This window comes from Ambystoma mexicanum, chromosome 8 (assembly GCF_040938575.1).
Source record: "Ambystoma mexicanum isolate Mex_15411 chromosome 8, UKY_AmexF1_1, whole genome shotgun sequence".
NCBI classification, from domain to species: Eukaryota; Metazoa; Chordata; class Amphibia; order Caudata; family Ambystomatidae; genus Ambystoma; species Ambystoma mexicanum.
Window position 1 is genome coordinate 1,567,843,457 of NC_090929.1, and position 23,456 is coordinate 1,567,866,912.

General features: G+C 46.8%; 1 protein-coding gene across 1 annotated transcript in view; it reads left to right on the forward strand.

The window, feature by feature from the left end:
- The window catches only part of SMC3 (structural maintenance of chromosomes 3), a 1,173,064-nt gene that overhangs the window by 922,005 nt on the left and 227,603 nt on the right, over positions 1-23,456 (forward strand). Inside the window, exon 23 of the mRNA XM_069611771.1 lies at positions 6,681-6,789. Coding sequence (XP_069467872.1) covers positions 6,681-6,789 — 109 coding nt within the window. The remainder of the gene's footprint in view (positions 1-6,680; positions 6,790-23,456) is intronic.

Consider the following 23,456-nt stretch of genomic DNA (forward strand, 5'->3'; position numbering starts at 1 on the left):
TATCGTCGCCCTAATCATGTCAAAAATCGACTATGCAAAGAGCCTCTACCTCAGAATACCAGAATACCTCCTGAAGAAACTGCAACGGATCCAAAATGCAACAGCAAGACTACTCCTCAAACTATCCAGAAGAGACCACGTCACTCCAGTCCTAAAAACACTACACTGGGTCCCAGTAAAACATTGCATCACCTTCAAAACAATGTGCATGACGCACAGGGCAATCAGCGGGCAGGGAGCAGAATTCCTACAAAAGAAAATAAGTCTACAAACCAACAAGACCCCTCCGATCAAGCAACGAAATACGCCTGGAACTCAAACCATACCTTAAGAAAAAATTTGAGGCCCCTCCTTCTACCACTTAGCCGCAAAAACCTGGAACAACATCCCAAAAGAAATAAGAAACACTGAAGATCACCTAAAATTCAGGAAATCACTAAAAACTTGGCTCTTCAAAACCAAAACAGGAAAAAGGATGACTAAACTGGAAAGGACACGGACAACCCCGAACCGACAGGGAAGCTCCCACGGCACCTGGACGGATGACACCGGATAGACTAGAACACAGGCGACACGCACAGAGACTGAGTCAACTACCCCAGACAATTCCACCACACTTCCCCCGGCCCCTTAGTTACCGCCAGGTACCATAGTGTTGTGGAATTGCGAGATATTGGCAATCACCACACTACCCGAGATGTTGACATTGGCAGGTCCACTGGTCACAGGAGTATGAAGGGAGGATAAGGGGGTCATGAGAGAGCATGTTAGAGGTGGGGACCATAGGAGTAAGGAACCTTGTATGCCAGTCAGACCCAGATCAGGGGAGACTACGCAAGCCGAGCGCCTCAATTCAGGATAGAGACTCAAACTAACCAACCCTACTAACAATTTCCCCTTCTGCATACACCCCTAAAACTCCAAACCAAACACAACCAAAACCTACAGCACAACAAACCGCACAAACTTCACTACATTGCAACAACAAAACAAAAACGCACATAGACTTGCACAACAGTGCACGACGACTACCGGCCGCAAACACCCCAGGCCCAGCCAACGGACCCACCGGGCTGAGGCCGCCAACAGCACATCACTGCTCTCTTGCACTTTTCCTGCTTCCTCCCATTAACTCAACCTCCCCTCTTTCAGAGCGCCAGGGGACCACTCCAGTGGTGATAGTGCGCGGTACAAATGTCCATTAACATTAACATCATATGGTGTCAGTTGAGGTCCTACCTCCATGGGACTCCCTTCATTGTGTATGCTCACCATAAGCCTTTTAAGTGGTTGGTGGATATTAAGGGAGAGAATCCAAAGTGGCGCAGGTGGTTCATGAGTCTGCAGGTGTTAGGGAGAATTCTCATTTATGGCTAATTTCCCTTACCTAGTGATTTCTGGGGTTTATTTTTTCCACCTGGTAATAGTGTGAGCCTTTTTTCTACTCTTAGTGTATTTTTTGTGTGTGTTGTACTTTTTGTTCTCATGGGCTATGGAGTGTCACCAACTCCCTAGGCATCATCTTTTTACTTGTTTGTCACACAGCACCTTTAGTGCAGTGACACAGGGGTGTCTTTTAGACTTCCTTTGTGAACTCCATTTCCGGGGATGACAAATGTCCCCCACAAACATGTAAAGTTGCCATTAACTTTATATAGTCACTTTAAAACCACAGACCCAGTACACCCCATCTTACACGGAGTATTGGAAAGGGTTAACTCTTACCCCTTTTTGTCTGTGGCTCTTGGAGCCTTGTTTTGCTCCATTAACATTAAGACTTGGCTGGTGGCAGTGGTATCTACCCTAACATTTCTACCGCGATTATTTTATATAACGTGGTAATGTTTTAGGCTATTATAATAGCCTCGAACATAAAACCCACTTGACCAAATATGTTTTATTTTGGCTCTGGTTGGGTTTAGTCGCCATTTCTTTTTGTTATAGTCTTTCTTGTTTGCTTTTCGCGCCAAACCAGGTTTGGTTTTCTTGTTCGCCGTCCTTTGGCGGGCTTCTGCGAAGAAGCCCTCCTTTGGTGTCTAGGTGGGCTGAATGTGAGGGAGGGATTTAGTAACCCCCCTGCACAGGGTCTCCTTGGAGACCCAAGTCGCACTTTGTGTCGATTGGCTGAGGTGGTTGTTCGGGCCGCACAACCCCCTTGCTGTGTGATTGACAGCCAGGCTGTGTGAATGGGGGATTTTGGCATAAAAGGCAGGACTCTTGGGCTGGAAGTCAGTCGCCACTGGAACTACAAGAACCGAAGAGAAGTGGAGAAGAAGATGGCTGCTGCAACTCCTGGATCCCGGTGAAGCCCTGCTTCAGTCCTGAGCGATCTACCCTTCAGATATAGACGATCCAGTCCAGAGTCTTCTTCCCTTGAGCCTGGTGGGATCAACCAGCTCACATTCTACAGCCAGAGAATCCTCTTCTGGGTCGGAATCACTGCACAGAGCTGTAGTGGTCCGGATAGCCATCAGAAGAGCCCTCTCTTGTTTTTAAAGGAGCGTACCTTTTATTCATCCTTGCTTTGTTGCTGCTGGCTTCATCCCTGGGTAGTGCAGATCACTCCAGACGTCCTCCTTCTTGTCCCCACGACTGAAGCTTCAGGAACCGTGAGTCTGCAGGAACTACCAGGAACAACTGCCGTAGCACCAGCTTTCTTCATCCGAATAAGGTACTGTGTCCGTTTGGTCGTCCTCTCTGTCCGACCTTGAGGAATAGGAGTAAATCCTTTTCCTTTCCGAAGGCTTGTCCTTTCTTCCTTCCGTCTTATAACTTTTGCCTCCCTTTGACAATATCCAGTACTCCTGGCAACGTTAATCTTGAACTGTTCTCACCATGTGATCCTCGACAACAGAGCCCCTGCTCCAGTTGATACTGGCGCAGGCCTATTGACATTTAGCTGCCTCTTAGAACACGTCTTCTGATTCTATTGCCTTGACAAAAGTATTGGCTATGATTTTTATCCACTATTCCCTTGTTTTAATTCTAAGTGCTAAGTGTGTTTGACTACGGCTACATTTCTTCCTGCGGGTACGCTTTTGTTTTGTAAAACCGAACTGTCGTTACTGTCAAAAAGTAATCGCGTATGAACCCACGGTAACGTCTTTGTTTCAAAACACTGGTCTGTCAAATCCTAATGTACCTACTTTGAATCGACCTAAACAAAAGGAATTGGTTGTGTGTAGTATATTTAGAGTGTGGTTTTATTTAATAGAAGTGAAGTGTTTTGTGAACAGATGGTTTAAAAATAAATGTACTTATATATTTTTTTAACCAAAAACCTTGAGTCAGTGTTTGCTTGAGTCACAGTGATTGTAGTCCTTTGTGTAATCCTACTGCTCATTTGCTCTTGAGATAAGTCTGGCTGCTCAGCCATCGCTACCACTTTACTGTGTAGTACATGCTTGTACCAAAGGAGAAAATGTACAATCACTGGTAGTCCTAATCATATGTAGTGTTCCCTAAGGGTACTGCATGTGATTCTTCCTAATAGCAGGCCTTGAACTTCACTGTTGGGCATAGGCCAGATCACAAATTTAGCAAATTATGATGAGCTGTCCAACTGGGATAAACGACTGGAACAGAGTGCCCATCCAGGGGTGGATTAGTCCCCCCCCCCAGTCCCTAGTCTGGGGAGGTGGGGTGTTAGGAAAAATGGCTCTTTACTGCACCTTTCCTTCCATTTGTATGGACCCCTAAGCTTTTTGCTTTTATTTTTGATCCTGACCTGTACTTTTTACAGTGCTTTGAAGCATTAAGCTTTACTGCACTGTCTTTTGCTCATCTGTTATGGGGAAACTGGCATGTCCGTCAGGCTGTCAGTACTGGGAAACATTTTTTCCCTTAGTCTAGTTAATTTGTTACTACTTTTAGTAACTTGTTATCACTTGTGTTCACTCTTATCATTGTACAGTGCATCTTACAATGCAGTAAAATTGGGTACACTTTTTTGTTTTTGCCCTAGACTAACACACTTTTTGGTTACTCTAGGTTTGCTAAATGTACAAGCAGATGGCAGCAGTGACTTATTACAATTTTTTGGGTGCTTTTCGTTTTAGCTTTACCGCGTTTGGCTACTAACTGTGGATAGTGACCAAACATGGCCATGCCACAAGGTTTTTCCCTTATCCTTTGGCCATCTTGCTTTTTTGCCTTCGTAAAATCCTTATGTGGACTTCCAGTGCCCGGCAAAGCAGAGGCTTTTGGCGGGCTCCTGGAGGGACTGTGTGTTTGCTGGCAGGATGTGGGTTGGGACTGTGGTCCAATCCACAAACTGGTTTCAGTGTGCGAATGTTATGCATGAGTGTTCCCGCCAGTGGTCCTGGTCGAATCACTGCTGGGGTTTGTCTGGGACTTGTTCCGCTACTAGCTAGTGGGATTTTCAGCTCTTACATGGCTATTCGGATAATAAGAGGACCCCTGCACTCACTCTTCAGAGATTCTGGAGTAACCTGAAGGAGCCAAGGCTCCTGTCCTGCTGTGAGACCCGTCTGAAGGAGGTCTGGGGACCAACTTCTACTGCTTTCCTAGAGGAGCCCTGTCTTGCCATTGATCTTCAGCAGTCCTGTGAGGGAGCTGCGACCCATGTGGTGGAGGGAACATCCATTCCTGACATCTGCCTGGTACCCTGCGAGGAAGAGCAGTCGGAAGTGTCCTGGGACCGACCATCTCTGAGTGTGGGCTACCATGCTGCTGACGTCGCCGTTCCACGTTGAGACCTGAAACATGAGGGATCCTAAGCTTGTCCTACAAGACTCACCTCAGTAAAACCTTGGAGTCCTAGCGTCGAGGGGACCCAAGATGGGAGGGAAAGTCTGACCACGGCAAGTGAGTCCTTTTGTGTCACCGTGCTGCGATGAACGCCATCCGATAGCTTACGGTCCTGCATCGTGTTTTTCTGCATTCTTCATCCGAGAGTCCTTGCACCAGTGAAAGACACTGACCGGAGATCAGCTCAAACCTGTGAATCCAGGATTGAGGCTGACGGCGGTAAAAGCAACCTCAGACCTTCTTCCATTGACCTGCATTGTCCTGGGAAGAATCAGAGTACGAGCGTGAGTTAGAGTAGTTCTTACCTGCCCCTAAACTCCCTCTAAACATTTGCTTAACATTTATAAATCTTTTGCTATACTTTGCCATTTCTAGATCACGCAAGCCTTCCGAAAGTTGGAGACACTTTTGTTAGTTTGAATAAAACTGTCCTCAACCCTTGGAACCGTTCATTGGCCCCCAGAAACCCTACCTTCATTTTTTTTCTTGCATCACAAACTGTCAGAACCTTTCCTGAACCTTTGGGCATAAGTCCCCCAGACAACTTAGGGAAGGACTTTTGAAGTTAGGGTTTGTTCTCTGTGCACCTGTAGAAGAAAAAATAATCTGTACTTTCTTTTACAGGAGTTTGATTTGTATTATTCCCTGCTTTAGTGACTATATAATGTAATCTATTATTAGTGTTGTGTGATACTTCTACCTTTTAGTAGTCATTTTTCATAGTGATATTTGGCCATAAATACATAACTGTATTTTTATACCTACTGTCTAAGTGAACTTTCTGATTCCTATTGTGTACTCATTGTGGACCCTTTTCACCTCTTGAGACTTAGCTTAGACCTCTCATTACTGCGACCTTGAACTGGTTTAGCTAGAACTCCCAGAGATGTCCCTGTCACAATATAGTTTGGCCTTCTATACATCTGTCCGCCAGGCCAGAGTATAGAAAATCAGTCCTAACATCTACGTCGCCTCTCAACCAGGCAACATGTCGGCTCTGCGCGTGACGTTGTTCCCTGTACTTCAAGAATGCACTACTCCGCCTTGCATCAGTTCCTTTTTTGTCCTTGCGCTCAGCACAATGTTTGAAACAGGGCTCAAGTTCTCGATTCCAAACGGTGTCAGAATGTCAGGCCCAAGCCATCTAAAGTCAACGCTGCAGGGACTTGCAACTCGAAAATGTCTCTCACTGACCCACACAATATCTCTGTGTGGTGTCTGGGAGTTGAACCCAAAGGCAGTAAGGGAGCGCTTGGCTAAACTGGCGCTGGGGAATCTTCCATCAAAATCCCCAGCTAGATTGGCCATGAAGTTCTCAGGCCCTGCGACAGAGGAGCCTACTCCTGAAAAAGACAGTGAGAGTAGGCATTGAAACTGTCGCCTGATGTTAATCACCCTGTATTGGGTGAGGAGGACATGATAACCGGACCTTCTGAAACTGGCTGTTTGCCCACCTCTTTGGCTTCCCTGGAGCCCCAACCTCTCTCCCCAGTCGGAGGGCAGGGTGCTTCACCTGAATCCAGGACCCCTCAACCAGTCAAAATATTACTGGTAAGTAATTTCTCCATTTGCTGTATAGTGCTTTAGCAAAAGTGCTTTGTAAATCAATTAATACGAATAGGATAATTTGGTTGTTGCCATTTGACAATCCATAAAATAATATCTTGGAAAAAGAAAGTCCTAATTCCCAGTTTGGGGTTCTGAATGCCACTAGGAACCCCATGCTTAAGAACCACTTGTTGCAAGTAGCTAACTGGTACATTTTTGTATTTCATGTCAGGCTGTGCTTTGATTTGAATATTGCATTGAATACAGACATGTTTGCTTATATAATGAGAGCGAGCCATGAAGGTTTAACAATGTTTTGTGTAATAGGAAATGGTAATAATAATTTTGCATTTCTGCCAAAGGAACTGAATGAGCTGCGAGAGACTGAGGGCGGAACTATTTTAACTGCCACCACATCTGAACTTGAAGCCATCAATAAGCGAATAAAGGATACCCTGGCACGGTCAAATGGTTGGTAAAGTCAAATGGTCTTTAAAAATAAAACTACATGTATTCAGTGTATTTACATTTACATTGAAAGCTCACATACACACTGTTGTAATGTTCAAAGGGCATGTCCCAAGATAAAATGTTCAAAGTAGAATGTTCAATTTGATATTTGGTTATTTTATGCCATGCCACAAAGAACATGATCTCTAAGGTAATTCTTCTTCCCACAGATTCATTCTCGAGTTCTGGCTACCAGTTGATTCAGATCTCCATGTTTGGGTCTAACTTTGCTGACTTAGGCAGTCGATTAGAGGTTTTGCTGACTTTTTTTTTCTTTTTTTTTGTCCCTACTCTTTTTTTTTTTTTTTTGCTGAAAGTCCATACGAAAGCTACAACTGCATTTTGTGGGTTTCCCTCAGCTGCCCATATTGACATTGGTGCTGTTAAGGGTGCCATGTTATTCCTGGGCACATTCCAAGCCAAGAACGTACCTGTGTGATAGGGTGGTGTCAGCTATGTACTCAGTTTTTTGCCTTCACTGCTGTGTAGCCTTTTTACTGCTTTGGTTGCCACCTTCTCATTGTGCAGGAGTAAAATGACTACCACGTTGTTTTAGTCCTGTGTTCTAGTGATCCCAATAGATTCTTTCCTCCTGTAGATTCCCTAGCTTAGAAATGTATTCTTCATTATTTGGGCATAATTCCATTTTGGAGGTTCTGTTGTCCATTTTTATGGTCCCCTAAACGCTTTGCTGTTTCCTCTAGTTCTTCCTTAAATCTGTGATCTATTTTTGTGGCTAAAGGGACCTCTCCTGATGGCCCCCCTCCCCCGCCACTTCAAGCCTTTTTGAGTGTATGGGCCGATAATTGCTCATGTGGCCCCTGGGACAGAGGTGCTTTACAAGCACCCCATTAGGGCCCTAATAAACTTACATCGCCTAAATTGTTTTTTGAGAGTAGTCTCTGGCAGCTATAATGTAGTTTTGGCTTCACCAGGGATCCAAGCAGATTACCACATTGGTAGCCCAATGCCCTTCCTGGTAGCCATTTACTTACTAATGTATTTATTTCACGTCCTGCTCACAGCCATTTTGTTTTTGGGAGATAACTTTGTCCTGGGTACGCTTAAGGAGGGCCTAAAACGGCTGTTGTACCCACATTGGTTCTCTTTGAGCACAGCCCTGCACACACTGCAATGGTTTTGACCAGTCCCTATCCCTCTGTCGGACATTCCGGGTACCTGAATGCTTTGTAAATTTGGGGGCCAGCATGATTGGCTGACTACCAAAACCTTTGAGTAGAGGGCTTGCATAGGCCAGCCAATGACTGTGTAGGTTTATTTGATCCTGGTCCCAGTTCTCTTGAATTTTTCATGGACGTCTGCTGGTTTACTTAGATGCTGAAAGATTCTGCCCAGAAATTGGAGGATCTTCTGTCATCGGATTTGGAGATTCGGACCTGCAGCAGGGCTTCACCGGGCGGTTCAGTCGTTGTCGGGGTCCTCTTCTTCCAGTTCCTCGTTGGTTCTTTAGTTCCAGTGGCGAGACTGCTTTTCCAGTCCAAGAGACCTGCTTTTTATGCAGTTTTCCCCCTTTCACACAGCAGGGTGGCTGGCCTGGCAAGGCCAGTCCCCTTAGCCAATCAAACAAGAGTGCAACTTGGGCTTCCAAGGGAACCCATGGTAGGGGTCCGAAGATCCCTCCTTCACATCCTGCCTACCTAGACTTTCCGGCGCATTAAGGAGGGCTTCTGTGCAGAGGCCCGCGAAAAGACAGCGAACAAAGGAGTCATCCCCGGTTTGGCGCGCAGAGAAAAACACGAGAAAGACTATAACATAAAGAAATGGCGACTAAACCCAGCCGGAGCCAAAATAAAACATATATGGTCAAGTGTGTTTTATGTTCGAGGCTAATATAATAGCCTAAAACATGACCACGTTATGTAAGATAACCGCGGTAGAAAAGTTAGGGTAGATACCACTGCCACCGGCTCCAAGAGCCACAGACAAAAAGGGGTAAGAGTTAACCCTTTCCAATACTCCATGTAAGATGGGGTGTACTGGGTTTGTGGTTTAAAGTGACTATATAAAGTTAATGGCAACTTTACCTGTTTCTGGGGGACAGTAGGCAGCCCCAGAAAATGGAGTCGGTGGGAAGTCTCAAAAGACAACCCTGTGTCACTGCACTGAAGGTGCTGTGTAACACACACAAAAGTGGTGCACATGGAGTAGGTGAGGCTCCAGTGCCCAAGGTCACACAAAGTAGAAATACACATAACACATGTAAGAGTGGGAAAAAAGGCTCACACTCTTACCAGGTGAAAAAAATAAATCCTAGAAATCCAGCAAAGCTGCTGGGGGACTCAGTAGGTAAGGGAAATTAGCCAGTCTGGAGAATTCTCCCTAACAATCACAGAAATAACATGCTACAGACATTTAAAGGCTCAGCTTAACAGAAATGACCAGACCAATTTAGTCATATAGCCTCGTAATCTAAAGGGGCAATTGTATGTATTGCAATAGTACTGTATTTGTATGCATATATCATGCTTTACTTTTATAACCAAAGTGGCAATCTTATGCACTGTAATTGCAAGGAGATTAATAGATAGAAGAAATAATCTGAAGCTATAAATGCAGTAGTCTGAATATAGAGAGTATTCTAAAGGCAATAAAAGGAATAGACCGTCGAAATTTTGAGAAATTGAAAGCATAAGAATACAAGCATAAAGGGGCGCCATTTACAAGCATTTAATGTTCTGATAATTTTGGATCCATGATACAAGATATTTAGTGGATACCCAAGCATTATCCAGTGAATTAAGAAGAATCTATATTAATTTGCTTATCATAAAGGATTTCTGTGACATAAAAAGAGGAAAACAGAAAGGAAGTAAAAGAATGATAATACAATTTTATTTATGAATACAATTTCATAATTTCGTGCAACAAAAACAGGATCCTATGTCTTTCTCTTTTCCATTATCAAAGTTCTGGCCAGCCTCAGGACCATTAGGATCCAATATTGCAGCCGTATAAACATAATATATACAATAATACTAACCTTATTTATACAAGGGATTCGCCAATTGTTAAAGGCTGAACTGTTACAAATGTGTTCCAAGTGTTGGGATGTGGGTCCTGTTAATAATAGTATTATCTGTGTTTTAACATCTATGTAGTGATGGGGGTGCGCAACCACTTGGAATTACAAATTAAGCTTATGGGAGAAGAACGGGCTGCAGAATTGGAAGATCTGGTGACTTCCCTAGGTCACTTAAAGATTATACCACAAAGATGTTTGTCCTCTACTAACCGCGCTCAGAGATGGTTGTTAAGGGTGTACAAATGACATGAGTGATGTCAGTAAGGTTTTGACTGTTCGGTTGTATTTATTTAGGTTATGTGATAAAAACACAAATATCAAATGGAATCAACTTGTTACAACAATACCGAACAAGGATTATTAGTATATATTTGTTAACTCCACAAACTTGTAATCCAATGGGTCTAGTGTGACATATGAAATAACAAAATGTATTTGCAAACAGCACCTGTTGATCGGTATCTAATTTTACATGGTTGGTCTAACTACACTAGCAAGATATCTATTTTCCCACAAATGTATGGTATCTGTTTGCCAACACATGTTCCAACTCACTAGGGTCGTCATCAGGGTGTGATTCTAAACCACAACTGAAGCACTATTAACCTAATGTTAGTGGTGATATGTCTGTATCTTGACTGGTAGTTAAACTTTGCCTCTTCCAGACGGAAACGGCCACTCTCTAAACAAGTGGATTGGACCACATAATAGCCTCCTAGTATGTGGTTAGAAGTCCGAAAAAAGGATTGCCGCTGGAGTCGCAAGCGATTATATAATTTGCGATATGAATAGGCGGCGGATGGTATGCTCCGTTAACTATAGTAAGCTGCTCAAACTAATCTGCTGATGCGCGATTGGAATTTCAAAATGGTGTAAATACTGCCGTTGCAAACAATTTAAGCAAAGATGGATGTCAAGTAATGAGCAACTTGGGCTTTTCCCTGAACTTCAAAAAGTCCCACGTTTTATCTGTCCCAGTCGCTCTGATTTATCGGTGTGGTTTTGGACACACCTGGGCAGGGCATTCCCACCAGAGTATTGAGTGGGAAGCATATCTCTGACGGTCCATGTAATACAATCACAAAGAAGTTCTTTCCTCAGCCTTTCTGCGCCTCCTGGGCCTCATGGCCACCTCTATTCTGGTGGTTCGGAAGGCCGGCTTTGCCTGTGGCCGCTTCACGGGCTCCTCTGTCGTCAGTGGTCACAATTTCAGGGTCCTAAAACAGACCTTCTACAGGTGTCAAACCGTGTTGCTCACTACCCCTGAGAGACAACCTACTGATGGGTATGTTTCGTCGTTAGGGAAATGTATCATTTTTATGCTTCATCCACTCTCCTAGTGAAACCCTCAGCACTTGTTGCTGGACTCCTTTTTCTTTAATCCTGAATGAGTCGAGCCTTTTTCCACTCATTCATTCTTATTGGCTCTGTCTTTTGGAACTCTTTCCTTTGATTTTTACTGTCCTATAGAGTCTACTTTCTTGCATATCTCTTTTAAAGCATATGTATTTTTACTATGACAGCACAGAGCTCCTTTTGGGCAGTGTTGCTGGTGACCCCTTGGGTCCTCCTTTGAGATTATTTTCAATATCCTAGAGCAATTAGAGTTCTTAAGGAGTATCTCTCCTAAAATGTTATAATCTGAGAGATTGGCACACACCACCTTATGTGGAGTGCCAAAGGGATACTTGGCATCCCCATTCTCTGTGCCCCTGTGACTCTTGTGTCACATAGACAATCTTTTAATCATGGCTGGTGGTAGTGGACGTGTTCTACCAACTGTTGTGTGAATGTTCTACCTCAGGCTATGTCCATAGCCCCGGTTATACCCATTAGGGTCACCCAAGTATTAACTTGGTGGCTCCTTTCTTTTTTCGTCATTACTAGCGTGGTTGTTCTTTGTCAGCCCTTCTTCTACCATCTTGGGTGGGGGAAGCCTGTGTGTGTTTTTACCTTTGGTGGGAACCCTTGGGTGTCCCCGCCTAGGCACCCGTGTGTCTGGGAAGGCAGGAAGTGGGGGAGGAGTTTTTCACTCCCCTGCCCTTTTTCTGCCTGCGTGCCTGAATAGGACCAGCTCGCACTGGGGTCTGGCTGTCCTAATTCGACAGTCACCCGCCCCTTTCTGTGAATTGCTGAGAGAGATTGTAGAGGAGTGTGTGCTGGAACTGAATAAATGGTCAGGCTCCTGACGTGAAAGGCAAGTTGACCACTGGAAACTGAAGTAACCGAAGAAAAAGACGACCAGAGACTCCTGCAGACCTTTTGCAACACTGTGAAGCGACCACTGATGTCCTGACCCCGTTTTCTATGCGACAGAGGAACTCTGAAGAGGACTCCTCCCTCCCTTTGAGTGGTGGAAACAACCATTCCCAAGACTAACTTTGATGTGAGCCATCTCCTGAGGTCCAGAGCTTCAAAACCCCAATACCAGGAGACCTGCTGCCCATTCCAAGTGCATTGTCGTGGAAAGGCCAAACTCGTCCAATTCCTTGCTGAGCCATGAAGGGCACTCCAGAGATCCGATCCAAACTCGCCCAGACGCCCTCGGCAGAGCGTGGGACTGAAAAAAGCAAAGAAGGTTCACCAGGCGAATCGTGTCCTTTGTTGGTGCTGCAGAAAAGGCACCAAAACCACAGAGTGACCAAAGAAGTTGCTGAAAGCTGTGTCAGAGGTCCGCCCTCGAGACTACTCCAGAGAGATGCCATCCATTATACTGCCTTCGCCATCAGACCAAGGAATCCGGAGGTCGTGTCCAGCGCCGTTGCATCGAGGAGAATCCAGCCACAACCGTTTCTTCTAATTTAAGGTACTGTGGGGAGAAAAGTATTGCTTACCTTGATCTGTGAAGTCGCTCCAGAACGTTGGAGTGTCCAGTGTACCCCCTCTTACCTCAGATTCAAGCCAATGCTTGTGTCCCGTTAGCGAGTCCTTTAACAGGGTCTCTAACATTGATTGTGTCCTCTTGCATCTTAAAGACTAGAGACTGTAAAGTATTCACAGGAACTTTCGTTTCTGATGCTTGTTAATCTGCTTAGAATCACGTGCTGTGCAAATGGTCCGACATCCAGTGGTAATCGCAGAGCATTGCATCTTGTCTTTCGGGGACCGACAGGGGACTTCGGCATAGGCGTATCTGCAACACTATCGCTATTGTGACGTGTAGTGTACCCAAAATCCCTCACGCGCTGAGGTCCCTCAGATTGTTTTTTCCACCCAGATTACTGGTTGCCCTATTGCAGAGCTCTTTCATAAGAGACATTGTTATCACCTTCTTATCGACTGTCGATTATTCCCTGAAAGTCATTTCGACGGTGGTTCCTGTACTACGCCGAAGACTGCGGTGGACTTTCGACACCTACGATCCGGCGACGAAGCCGTCCACGTGGCGGGCCCTCGGGCCGGCCTACACAGTAGGGAGAGTGGGGTCAGGGTGGCCATATCCTTTCAGCTATGTCTGTCCTCTTTCCCCCTCTTTGCCCTCTAGGTCTGGTCATCGCCTTGATTGCCTTTCGCTATGGAAAGGACACCATTTAGGTTTTGCCCTTCTTGCAGGGCCAGATATCCTTGGAAGGACAAGTACTCAAAGTGCAATCATTATCTACCCCTTGACCATGACAAAGCGCGGTGTGCAGCCTGTAAACTCCTGCGCCCTAAAACGCTCCAGGAGCACCGCGTTAAGCGGTGGGCGGCCTATGGCATGTCACGGACTGGATCTTCTTCCCCCACCGCCACACCCGCCTAAAGTGACAAGGGTACTAGTGATGACCAGGCATCCGTGTCGGATGCCATCGACCTCATAACGGACTCTCCTAGGTCCGCCACGCCCGTCCCCAACCCCGCTAGGCCTGACGCGAGTAACGCTATGGGGATAACACCGGGCAACAGGAGCGTACAAGATCGAAGCCACACTAAACACACAACCCCAACCCCAGTTTGGACACCGTAGAAATGGGCGAAAGCGCCAACAGGACCGCCGAAAATTTCGACGGGATCTCTGATCAAGATCCACAGCCTTTCCCGCATCCGCAGCAACGTCTTGTGACTGCGCCTTCTAAACAAAAGGGCGCTACCTCCAAAACGCATCCGGCCGTCGAAACGCACTTAGCTGACGCTCCAATGCTCCCTAAGGCCCTGGTAGGAGAAAAATCTACCGCTAGGCCTCCTAGTCAACCGGCACATAGGCCTCCTAGTCAACCGGCACATCACCCCGCTTTGCGAACATCTCCGAAAGCATTGCTAGGATTGCTTCGGCAGTGGGGCTGAAGGAGAGGTCTAAAGAGACGCCAAAGTGCAAGGAGGGGTCTGCGGACACGTCGAAAGATGCGCCACAGCACTTAGATGCTCATGTTCCACCCTTCTGGTTCATCTAGATGGACAAGAGAAAAATTTGAAGGGTGTATGGACAGGTTGGAGAAGTTTGTCTCGCTTTCAGAGCAGCCTACCCCCGAGAGACCTTGGGAGGACACTCCCTCTGTTCCTGCTTCTAATTTTCTAAGAAATTTAGGACCTTCTCAGGAGGATTACACTTCCATCCACCCCGAAGACGAGATCCAGATGGACACATATCGGGACATTTATAAGGAGGAGGAGGAGGAGGATACGAACTTCCCTCAAAACTACACTGTGGATGACCAGGCGGATCCCACGGGAGACTGGGAGGACAGTCACCAGGTTGAGGTGGAACCATGGCGCTCCCTACCCACGACCAGGACCCTGATGTCCTATGTTTGGATTCCCCTCCCTCCACTCCGGCCCGCCAGGCTTCCCCCGTGGACGATCAGATGGCGTCAACACCATCTTGAAAAAGGCGGCTGAATATTTTCAAATAGCCACCCAGGAGGCTTTGCCTGAACAGGACTTTGTGGAGGATATCCTCAAAGAAAAGCCACCCTCCAGCCAAGCCATACCTCTTCTGAATTCCATTAAGAGGAGATTGGCTCCTTCCTTAATCACACCAGCCCAGACTAGGGCAGTAAATCCAAGGGTGGAAAAATTATTTCGCTCATTGCCTCAGTACGTACATTAAGGGCCATGGCACCCACGATTCACTAGTGCCTGAGCCCGCTAGAACCAAATTACTTGCCATTGTGACCGAGGGCAGGCAGGTCAACCAGAACGTACTGAAAAACATGCTGGATGCTGCAGCTCTTATTAATAAGCCTATTGAGGAGACGAATCTCTTTGGTAAAGCAGTCGACAATGCCCTCGAGACTGCCAAAAAAGAGCATGAGACTCTCTTCTGCAAATCACCCAAATGCACTCCCCCCCCCTTCTCCCCCCACAGGGGAAGCTGTTCCCGCAGGTCCTTTCAGGGCCAATCCCGTTCCACACAAAACCTGTATAATACGGGAAATACCTGGAACTCAGGACAGGCATCCAGCACCCGTGCCAACTATCCACCCAGGGGACAGCGGCACGGGAAAGGCAGAGACCCCAACTCCAGGAGAGCCACAGCCTCTGGGCAGAAATGACCTACGGATCCCGGTCCCCTCCCATGTCACCCCGGTCGGGGGGTGCTTAACATCTTTCCTTTCAGCATGGGAGGGGATAACGTCAGACCAGTGGGTTCTCAAGACAGTCGCCCACGGGTAATGTGTGGAATTCGCCTGACCACCACAATTCAGACCCCCCAAAGCACGATGCCTGATGCCAGACCATCTGCGAATCCTGAGACGAGAGGTGGAAGCACTTCTGGAAAAGGACGCCATAGAAGCCGTCCCTATTCTTCAGGTAAACGAGGGTATTTATTCAGTGTACTTCCTTGTACCAAAAAAGGACCTCACCATGCCCCCTGTGCTAGACTTGCGCCCAGCGATCCAATTTATCAAACCTCAAAGGTTTTGTATGGTAACTCTGCAGGAAGTAATCCCACTGTTGAAACGGGGGAGGGGGGCTACATGGCGACAATGGACATGAAAGATGCATACTTTCATATTTCAATGTTGCCAGCGCACAGAAAATATCTAAGGTTCATGATCGAGGACAGGCACTATCAATTCAAAGTACTCCCCTTCGGCATTGCCTCGGCACCAATGGTGTTTACAAAGGTTTATTGCAGTAGCGGCAGCACACCTGCGCGAACTATCCGTCCCGGTTTACCCTTACCTCGACCATAACAGGGGACTCCTACGAAACATGCCTATTGAACTCTCAGAAGACAATAGACCTCTTGTTCAGTCTGGGATTCTCCATCAATGAGATAAAATCCAGCCTAGACCCCAGTCAAGTCAAACAGTTTCTTGGGGCTCTAATTCGTACCAAAGACTGCCTCGTCTTCCCCTCCAACGAGAGGGTTCAGAACATGCTGTTTCAGATCCATCGATATGTAGCCAGTCGGGAAGTGGCGGTATGGAAGGCCATGCCACTGCTAGGAATTATGGCGTTATGCATTTATTTAGTTCCTCGCGTGCGGCTGCGCATGCGTCCCATGCAAGAGTGGCTCAACAGCCAGTGCTGTCAGGCCAGCGGACAATGGGAGGATCTGATAGTTGTCTGGCAAGCCCTTGTTCTCTCTCTCTGCAGTGGTGGTCGAGGGAAAACCTCTTGAAGGGGAAGATCTTCACCTCCCCTGCAGTAGAAGCCACTCTCACGACAGACTCCTCTCTCACGGGGTGGGGAGCTCATCTGTTACGGCAGACAGCGCATGGAGTGTGGTCCCCTCAAGTAGCGTCCAACCACATAAACCTGTTAGAGCTATTAGCAGTATTCAAAGCACTGAAGGCCTTTCAGACACAGCTACAGGGGAAGACAGTTCTGATCTTGACAGACAGCACCTCAGCCATGTATCACCTAAACATACAGGGGGGGCACACACTCCAGGGCTATCCAAGCTGTCCCAGAACATCTGGATGTGGGCTCTCAAACACAAGATGTTCCTGCTGTCCCTAAACGTTCCCGGCGAAGAGATTTCCCACTACCCGTAGAGTACGAATGGCGTCTACACGAAGACATCGTCTCCAACATCTTCGCAGAATGGGGCTTCCCAGAGATCGACTTGTTCGCCGCTCAGGAGAACGCCCAGTGCCAAGACTACGCCTCTAGGTATCCCCAGAACCGCTCCAAGGGGAACAGACTCTGGATAACATGGTCAGGGAAATTTGTTTACGCTTTTCTCCCGACTCCGCTACTCAACAAGATTGTGCACAAGATGCACCAGGAACCAGTCACCATGATATTGGTGGCCCCCATGTGGGCCCGACAACCCTGGTTCTCTCATCTGATGGAGATGTCCCTCTCCCCTCCTATGAAGTTGCCCTGCCCATACAACATGTTGTCTCAGGACACCTGGGGAAACACTACACCCATGCCCAAAAACTCTGAACTTAGCGGCCTGGCTCCTGAGGTCAGTGTTCGGACACCTTCAACTCCCTAAGGGATGCATGGACATACTTACCGAAGCTAGGAAACCTAACACCCGGTATTGCTATTTTAGTAAGTGGAAATGCTTTGTCATCTGGTGCGATACCAAGGGCATCAACCTGATTGACTCATCTCCTACCCACATTGTGTTGTACCTGACACAGTTGTTGGATTCAGGACTGGTTTTTAATTCCCTAAAGGTTCACCTAGCTGCTCTCTCAGCTACACTACGTCACAACAGATGGTGTTGTGGTGGAAAATACCTGTTATTAAGGCCTTCATGGAAGGGGTTAAGAGAATTCATCCCCCCGTTTCTAACCCAGCTCCCGGATGGGATCTAAATGTGGTATTGACCAGACTCATGGGGTCTCCTTTTGAGCCAATGCATAAAGCAAGTCTAAAAGACCTTACTTATAAGACAGCCTTCCTAGTGGCAAAGGATAGTTACAGTACACAGGTATAAGGTGGTTCTGCGCACTCCTCCCCGATTTGCACCTAAATTAATTTCGAAGTTCCATGTGAACCAATCAATTGAACTACCCACTTTCTTCCAGAATCCCGCTAGCATGGCCAAAAGAAGCCTACACACACTAGATGTACGCAGAGCAGTCATGATTTACATGGAAATAACGAAACCACTGAGGAAGACAAACCAGTTGTTTGTTTTAGTAGCAGCTGGTAGAGAATGGGATCCTGTCTCTAAATCAGCTATCTCAAGGTGGTTTGTCAAATGTATCACACTGTTATACTCTTGCTAAGAGAGAACTGCCCTTCAAGCCTAGAGCACACTCTACTTGTGGCACTGGGGCTCCCATAGCATTCATTGCAAATACTCCCCTAGAGTCCATTTGCAAAGCGACAACCTGGAGTTCTGTATACACCTTTACAAAACACTATTGCCTAGACACTCATTCTAGATCTGATTCTCAGGTGGGACAAGCAGTATTAAGACATCTTTTCACTACTGTTCCTTCTCACAACCCACCTCCAACTCTGGGTACTGCTCGCTAGCATGTCTAGTCTATGCATAGCATGTGATTCTAAGCAGATTAACAAGCATCAGGAGACATGCATAACTCGCCTTAATAGCATTTCTGATGATTGTATCTGCTTAGATTCACATGCGCCCAGCCTGCCTCCCCGCTCAGGTGGAAGGAACATAGACGTCTTATTACTTTCTCTCTTTATGTGCTCACTCACAATAGCCTTGGGCTCCCTCATGGCAGAAAAAATACAATCGGAGAGACCTCTGCGCGTGAGGGATTTTGGGTACACTACATGTCACGATAGGGATAGTGTTACAGACACGCCTATGCCGACGTTCCCTTTCGGTCCCCGAAAGACAAGATGCAATACTCTGCGGTTACCACTGGATGTCGGGCCATATGCACAGCATGTGAATCTAAGCAGATAGTCAACAGAAATGCTATTACGGTGAGTAATGCATGTCATTCTACTGCTTGTCAAGACTTTGAGCTCTGTCCGATCTGCCTTTAGCTAGTGGTACGTTTTGAACCTTAAGACTTGCTGTGCATAGAAACCTTCAGAACTGCTAGTATTGCACTAACCAACAATAATATTCCTTCTCAAAGGTCACTAACTTGTATGCAGAGTAAATGTCTTTACCGTATTTCTGCTAAGATTTGCGAGTGCATGTTATTAACGATAATACGATAGAACTGTCATTACTGTCAAGAACTGTAACAAATGTAGCCACGAGCAACTACAAACTAAGCAGTGGCCTTTGAAAAGTGTTCTAAAGTATTCCTGTGTGTTTTGGTGTATTGTGCTAAGTAATTTAAAGTGATTTTTGTGTAAATATAATTAATCTATATTTTAATATACCTTTGTGTAAGTGTTTCTTTGATGTACTTTAATAATTGGGTTCAGTGTACTTACCTACAGCTTACATCTTCCTCTTAAGATAAGCCTGACTGCTGTTCTTCTCTACCAAGGTTCCAGCAGTAGTACAGACTGATACTATGAGTTTGGGATCTACAAACCACTGGGATAGCTTACTTAAGTCTTACTTCCAAGTGGTTCTTTAGAAAAACTCCCCTAACATTTGTCCACCCTCCCTGCATGTGACAGTGGTCCTCAATGCATCCTTGGACGGTTGGGGCGCTCACCTCTCGGATCTGCCGGTGAATTAACTGTGGTCAACCTCTGAGTCTCAGCAGCATATTAATTTGCTGGAACTGAGGGCAATCAGGTTGGCCCTGGTTACTTTCTTCCCATCTGTGAAATAGAAGTCTGTGCTAGTCCAGGTGCCCATCTTGCTGGAGCTCTGCTAGGAAGTTCTGGAGGAGATGTTCTCACCCTGGGGAACTCCTCAAGTGGAAACAGGAAATGCAAGTTATTCTGCTCCAGGAAATTCCTTTGACAGACAGCTCTCAGGGACACGCTGACAGTAGAGTGGTTATGCTTTCCTGCCGATCCCTGTAATTCCACTGCTTCTCAGGAGGCTGTGCCTGTTAGCATTTATGTTGATTCTGACACATCTGCTCCCGCTGACGCCGCACGTGGAAAATACACATGCTCTACCATTTACAGGGGCAGGTTCTCAGTTTGGACCTAAGCAGCATAAACATTCATGTTTGGCTATTGAGAGGCTGAGGTTCAAGGAGTCGGACTTGTTGGACAATGTCTTGGATGTACTGCTTTCAGCTCAGAGACCTGCAACAGACCTTCAGAGTTTTCTGGTCTAAGTGGTGTCCTTGCTCTCCTTCCTTTTACAGATCCACATTTTTGTATGGGAGTCTTTCATATATGAGGAATCCATGGGGTTAAGGGATCCATTAGAAGCACAAATGACTTATAGTTTTGGGGAATCTGTTACAATAGCCAGTGGGATTTTGAAGGAAGTGAAGGTATGCCTGCTGGGGATGCATTGATAATGAAGTATAATCATGTACTACCAGGTGTTTTGTCCGAATTTGTGAAAGAGGCCTGTTTGATGTTATTTGTCTGCTGTTACGGATACTAATTTCGTTTTGGACTTGTAACTGATTTTAGGGTGGTTCTATGAAACATTTTCTAAGTAGATTTTTTGTCAAAGGAATGTTTTGATATCTTTTACCATTTCCTAGATATAGCCTCGTAAATTATTGCTACTTCATCGCAAACCTTTGACTGTATGCTCACTAAATTAGAAAGTTTGAAATCATTTGCAACTTTCTCGTTGAAATATACTATTCATTAAAACTACAATAGCTAAGGACGACCCCGACCCGTACCGAGGCGGGCCTCCCCGAGGAGACACCCAGAACGGGGGGACAGGAGATCCTGGAGCCAGCGGCACAACAAGAAGAGAACTATAGTCCCCTACTAGGACCTTAGAACACTGCTGGGACACACAAGTGTGTACCGCCCGCGCCTCCGATATCAACGCGCAATCTACCCACCATGGAAGAAGTCGACGATGGGCGCAAGGTGGGAACTCTGGGGAAAGGTCTGAACTCTCCCCTGGTTAGACCTCTCTTTCCCCCCCCCCCCCTCTCTTTCTTGCTGGTTTCGACCCTATCTAATCTAAGGGTCTGGTTTTTTTTGAGCTGACACCATAAGTTGAAGGATCAGCATGTTTGGGCGACAGGTACTTCGTGTTGGGGTGGAGTATGGGGGTGGGGGTGTGTTGGGAAAGTTCAAAACTTTGTTGGTTACTTCAGGACTGCCACTTGCTCATGGGCCGAACTACTCACTGTCCCTTGTTAGGGACGTCTTGCACTATTCAACAAGGCAGCCCTGCTTCCTTAGTACAGGCGAGAAATACACCGCCATCTCCTATGGATCGCTATACCCTGAAAATCCCCATCATACGTAGTAAATATCCTCTACACAAATTCACACATCCCTCATGCAGAACACTAAATCCTTGAAACTCTTCACTTGGAATGTGAATGGGATGGGGTCAGGAATCAAACGGCGCCTTATCATGCAATTCCTAAATAGACATTCCCCTCATGTGGCCCTCCTGACGGAAACCCACTTGGCTGGGGTAAACTGTACCTTTTTCCAGAGAACTAACTATCGCCTTGCCTTTCATGCGGGGTACACAATGGGCTCCAGGGACACCCTCATTCTGATACACAAGCGTATACCATTTATTCAACATACTGTAGAACAAGATCCCAGGGGCCGATACGTGTTCATCCTGGGAATGATCTGGGGTCAAAAGGTGGCAATTGTCTCGATTTATTCTCCACCGTGTCTGGGACAGGAATTACTGGATGACCTCACCACCCTTATAGGGAAAAATCACCCTGACATATACATCCTAGGGAGGGATTTCAATGACACCATGAACAACAACACTGACCGCTCCCACCTCCGGAATCGTAACCCAGATGCCCCTACCAAATTAGCCAACTTTACATCTGCTCTTGGGTTCCGGGATGTATGGAGGGAGCTACACCCTGATGTTGGGGAATATTCGTTCTGGTGCCCACGGTTCTATGTCCAGACTGGATTATTTTCTTCTATCACACACCGACCTTTACAGGGCAATGTCCGCAGAACTGCTCCCTCGGGGCATCTCGGACCATTCACCGATTTCAATGGAAATATGTATGCAGGGCGCCCTCCCCCCCAGAACGTGGAGACTTAATAGCTACTACCTGGGGTTCCCAGAGCTGATAGATCGCCTAGAGGAAATATCTGCCGAATACTTCGAAATTAATGAAGAATCGGTAGACAACCCCGTGACAGTATGGGAGGCATACAAAACAGTGCTCAGGGGTGAAATCCTCTCCTGGACGACACATAAAAGGAACACCCGGCTCCAAAAGATACTATAGGCCGAGAAGGAAGTGAGCGACAGGTAGGCTAAACATATTTCCGATCCCACGTCTGAAACCCATCGTTCCCTCCAACGCGCCCAAGAGCGCCTTCGGAACAGAGCGATGGATGACGCTAAGCAGGCCCACTGGCAGGCTAAAGCGAGAGTATACGAACTAGGGGACAAAGCGGGCAAAATGCTCGCCTGGCTGCAGAAAAGAGACGAAGGTCAACGCCATGTCGGGGAAATAGTCACACCACAGGGCGACAGCTATCACTCAGACGCTGAGATTGCTGAGGCCTTCTCGATGTTCTACGCAGACTTGTACCGAGCCCCAGTCTCTCCACTAGACCCCTCCCTCTTAGACGAGCTATCGTTGCCGACGCTCTCCGTGCAGCAGAGGGAACATCTGGACTCCGCCTTATCAGAGGCCGAGATTTCAGAGGCAATATCTCAGCTCCAGTCGGGGAAAACACCGGGCCCAAATGGATTCCCTGTTGAAACCTGGCAAAAGCTAGGAGCAGACAGAATGGCGGCCCCCCTGCACAGAATGTTCCTTGCCGCCCGGGAACAAGGGACTCTCCCACCAGACCTGTGTAAGGCGACCATCGTGGTCATACCCAAACCTGACAAACCTCCACACAAATGTGCTTGCTACAGACCTATATCATTGATTAATGGAGAGGCCAAGGTCCTCGCAAAGCTCCTGGCGAACCGGTTACAACTGGTTGCATCCACCCTGATTCACCCGGACCAATGTGGATTCATGCCCCACAAATCGACCCGGATGAATCTACGCCGTCTCCATCTGGCAATGGAGAGATCTCCGATTATAATCGGACCTTTGGCCCTGCTGGCAATCGATTTTGAAAAAGCATTCGATTCAATTCAATGGGACAGCCTTTGGGAGATCATGCGCCGTATGGGATTCGGGGAAGCCTTTTTAGGATGGGTACAATTACTCTATACTAACATCCAGGCGGAGGTAAAGATAAATGGATGGTCCTCTCGATCCTTCCCCTTGGGCCGAGGTACGCGGCAAGGATGCCCGCTCTCTGCCCTTTTGTTTGCCCTTGCAATCGAACCACTCGCTATTTGGCTTTGCCAAAATACTGCCTGGATGGGGTTTAGTTGGCCAGAGGGCTATGATGACCGTACATCTCTTTACGCAGACGATCTCCTTATATACCTGGGAGACCCGCCTCGATCCTGCCCCATCGTAATACAGCTGCTCGTCCGCTTTGGTAAATTTTGCGGTCTCAGAATCAACTGGGATGAATCAGTTTTCTTCCCTGTAAAGGGCGGAGAGCAGGCCATCCCCCAGGAGTGCCCGTACCGAGTTGAACGACAAGGCTTTCGATACCTGGGAATCTGGATATCCGGGGACTTGACAAGTTATGTAGAACACAATCTCCGACTGATCACAGACCGGTTCATTATCGATGTCCAACA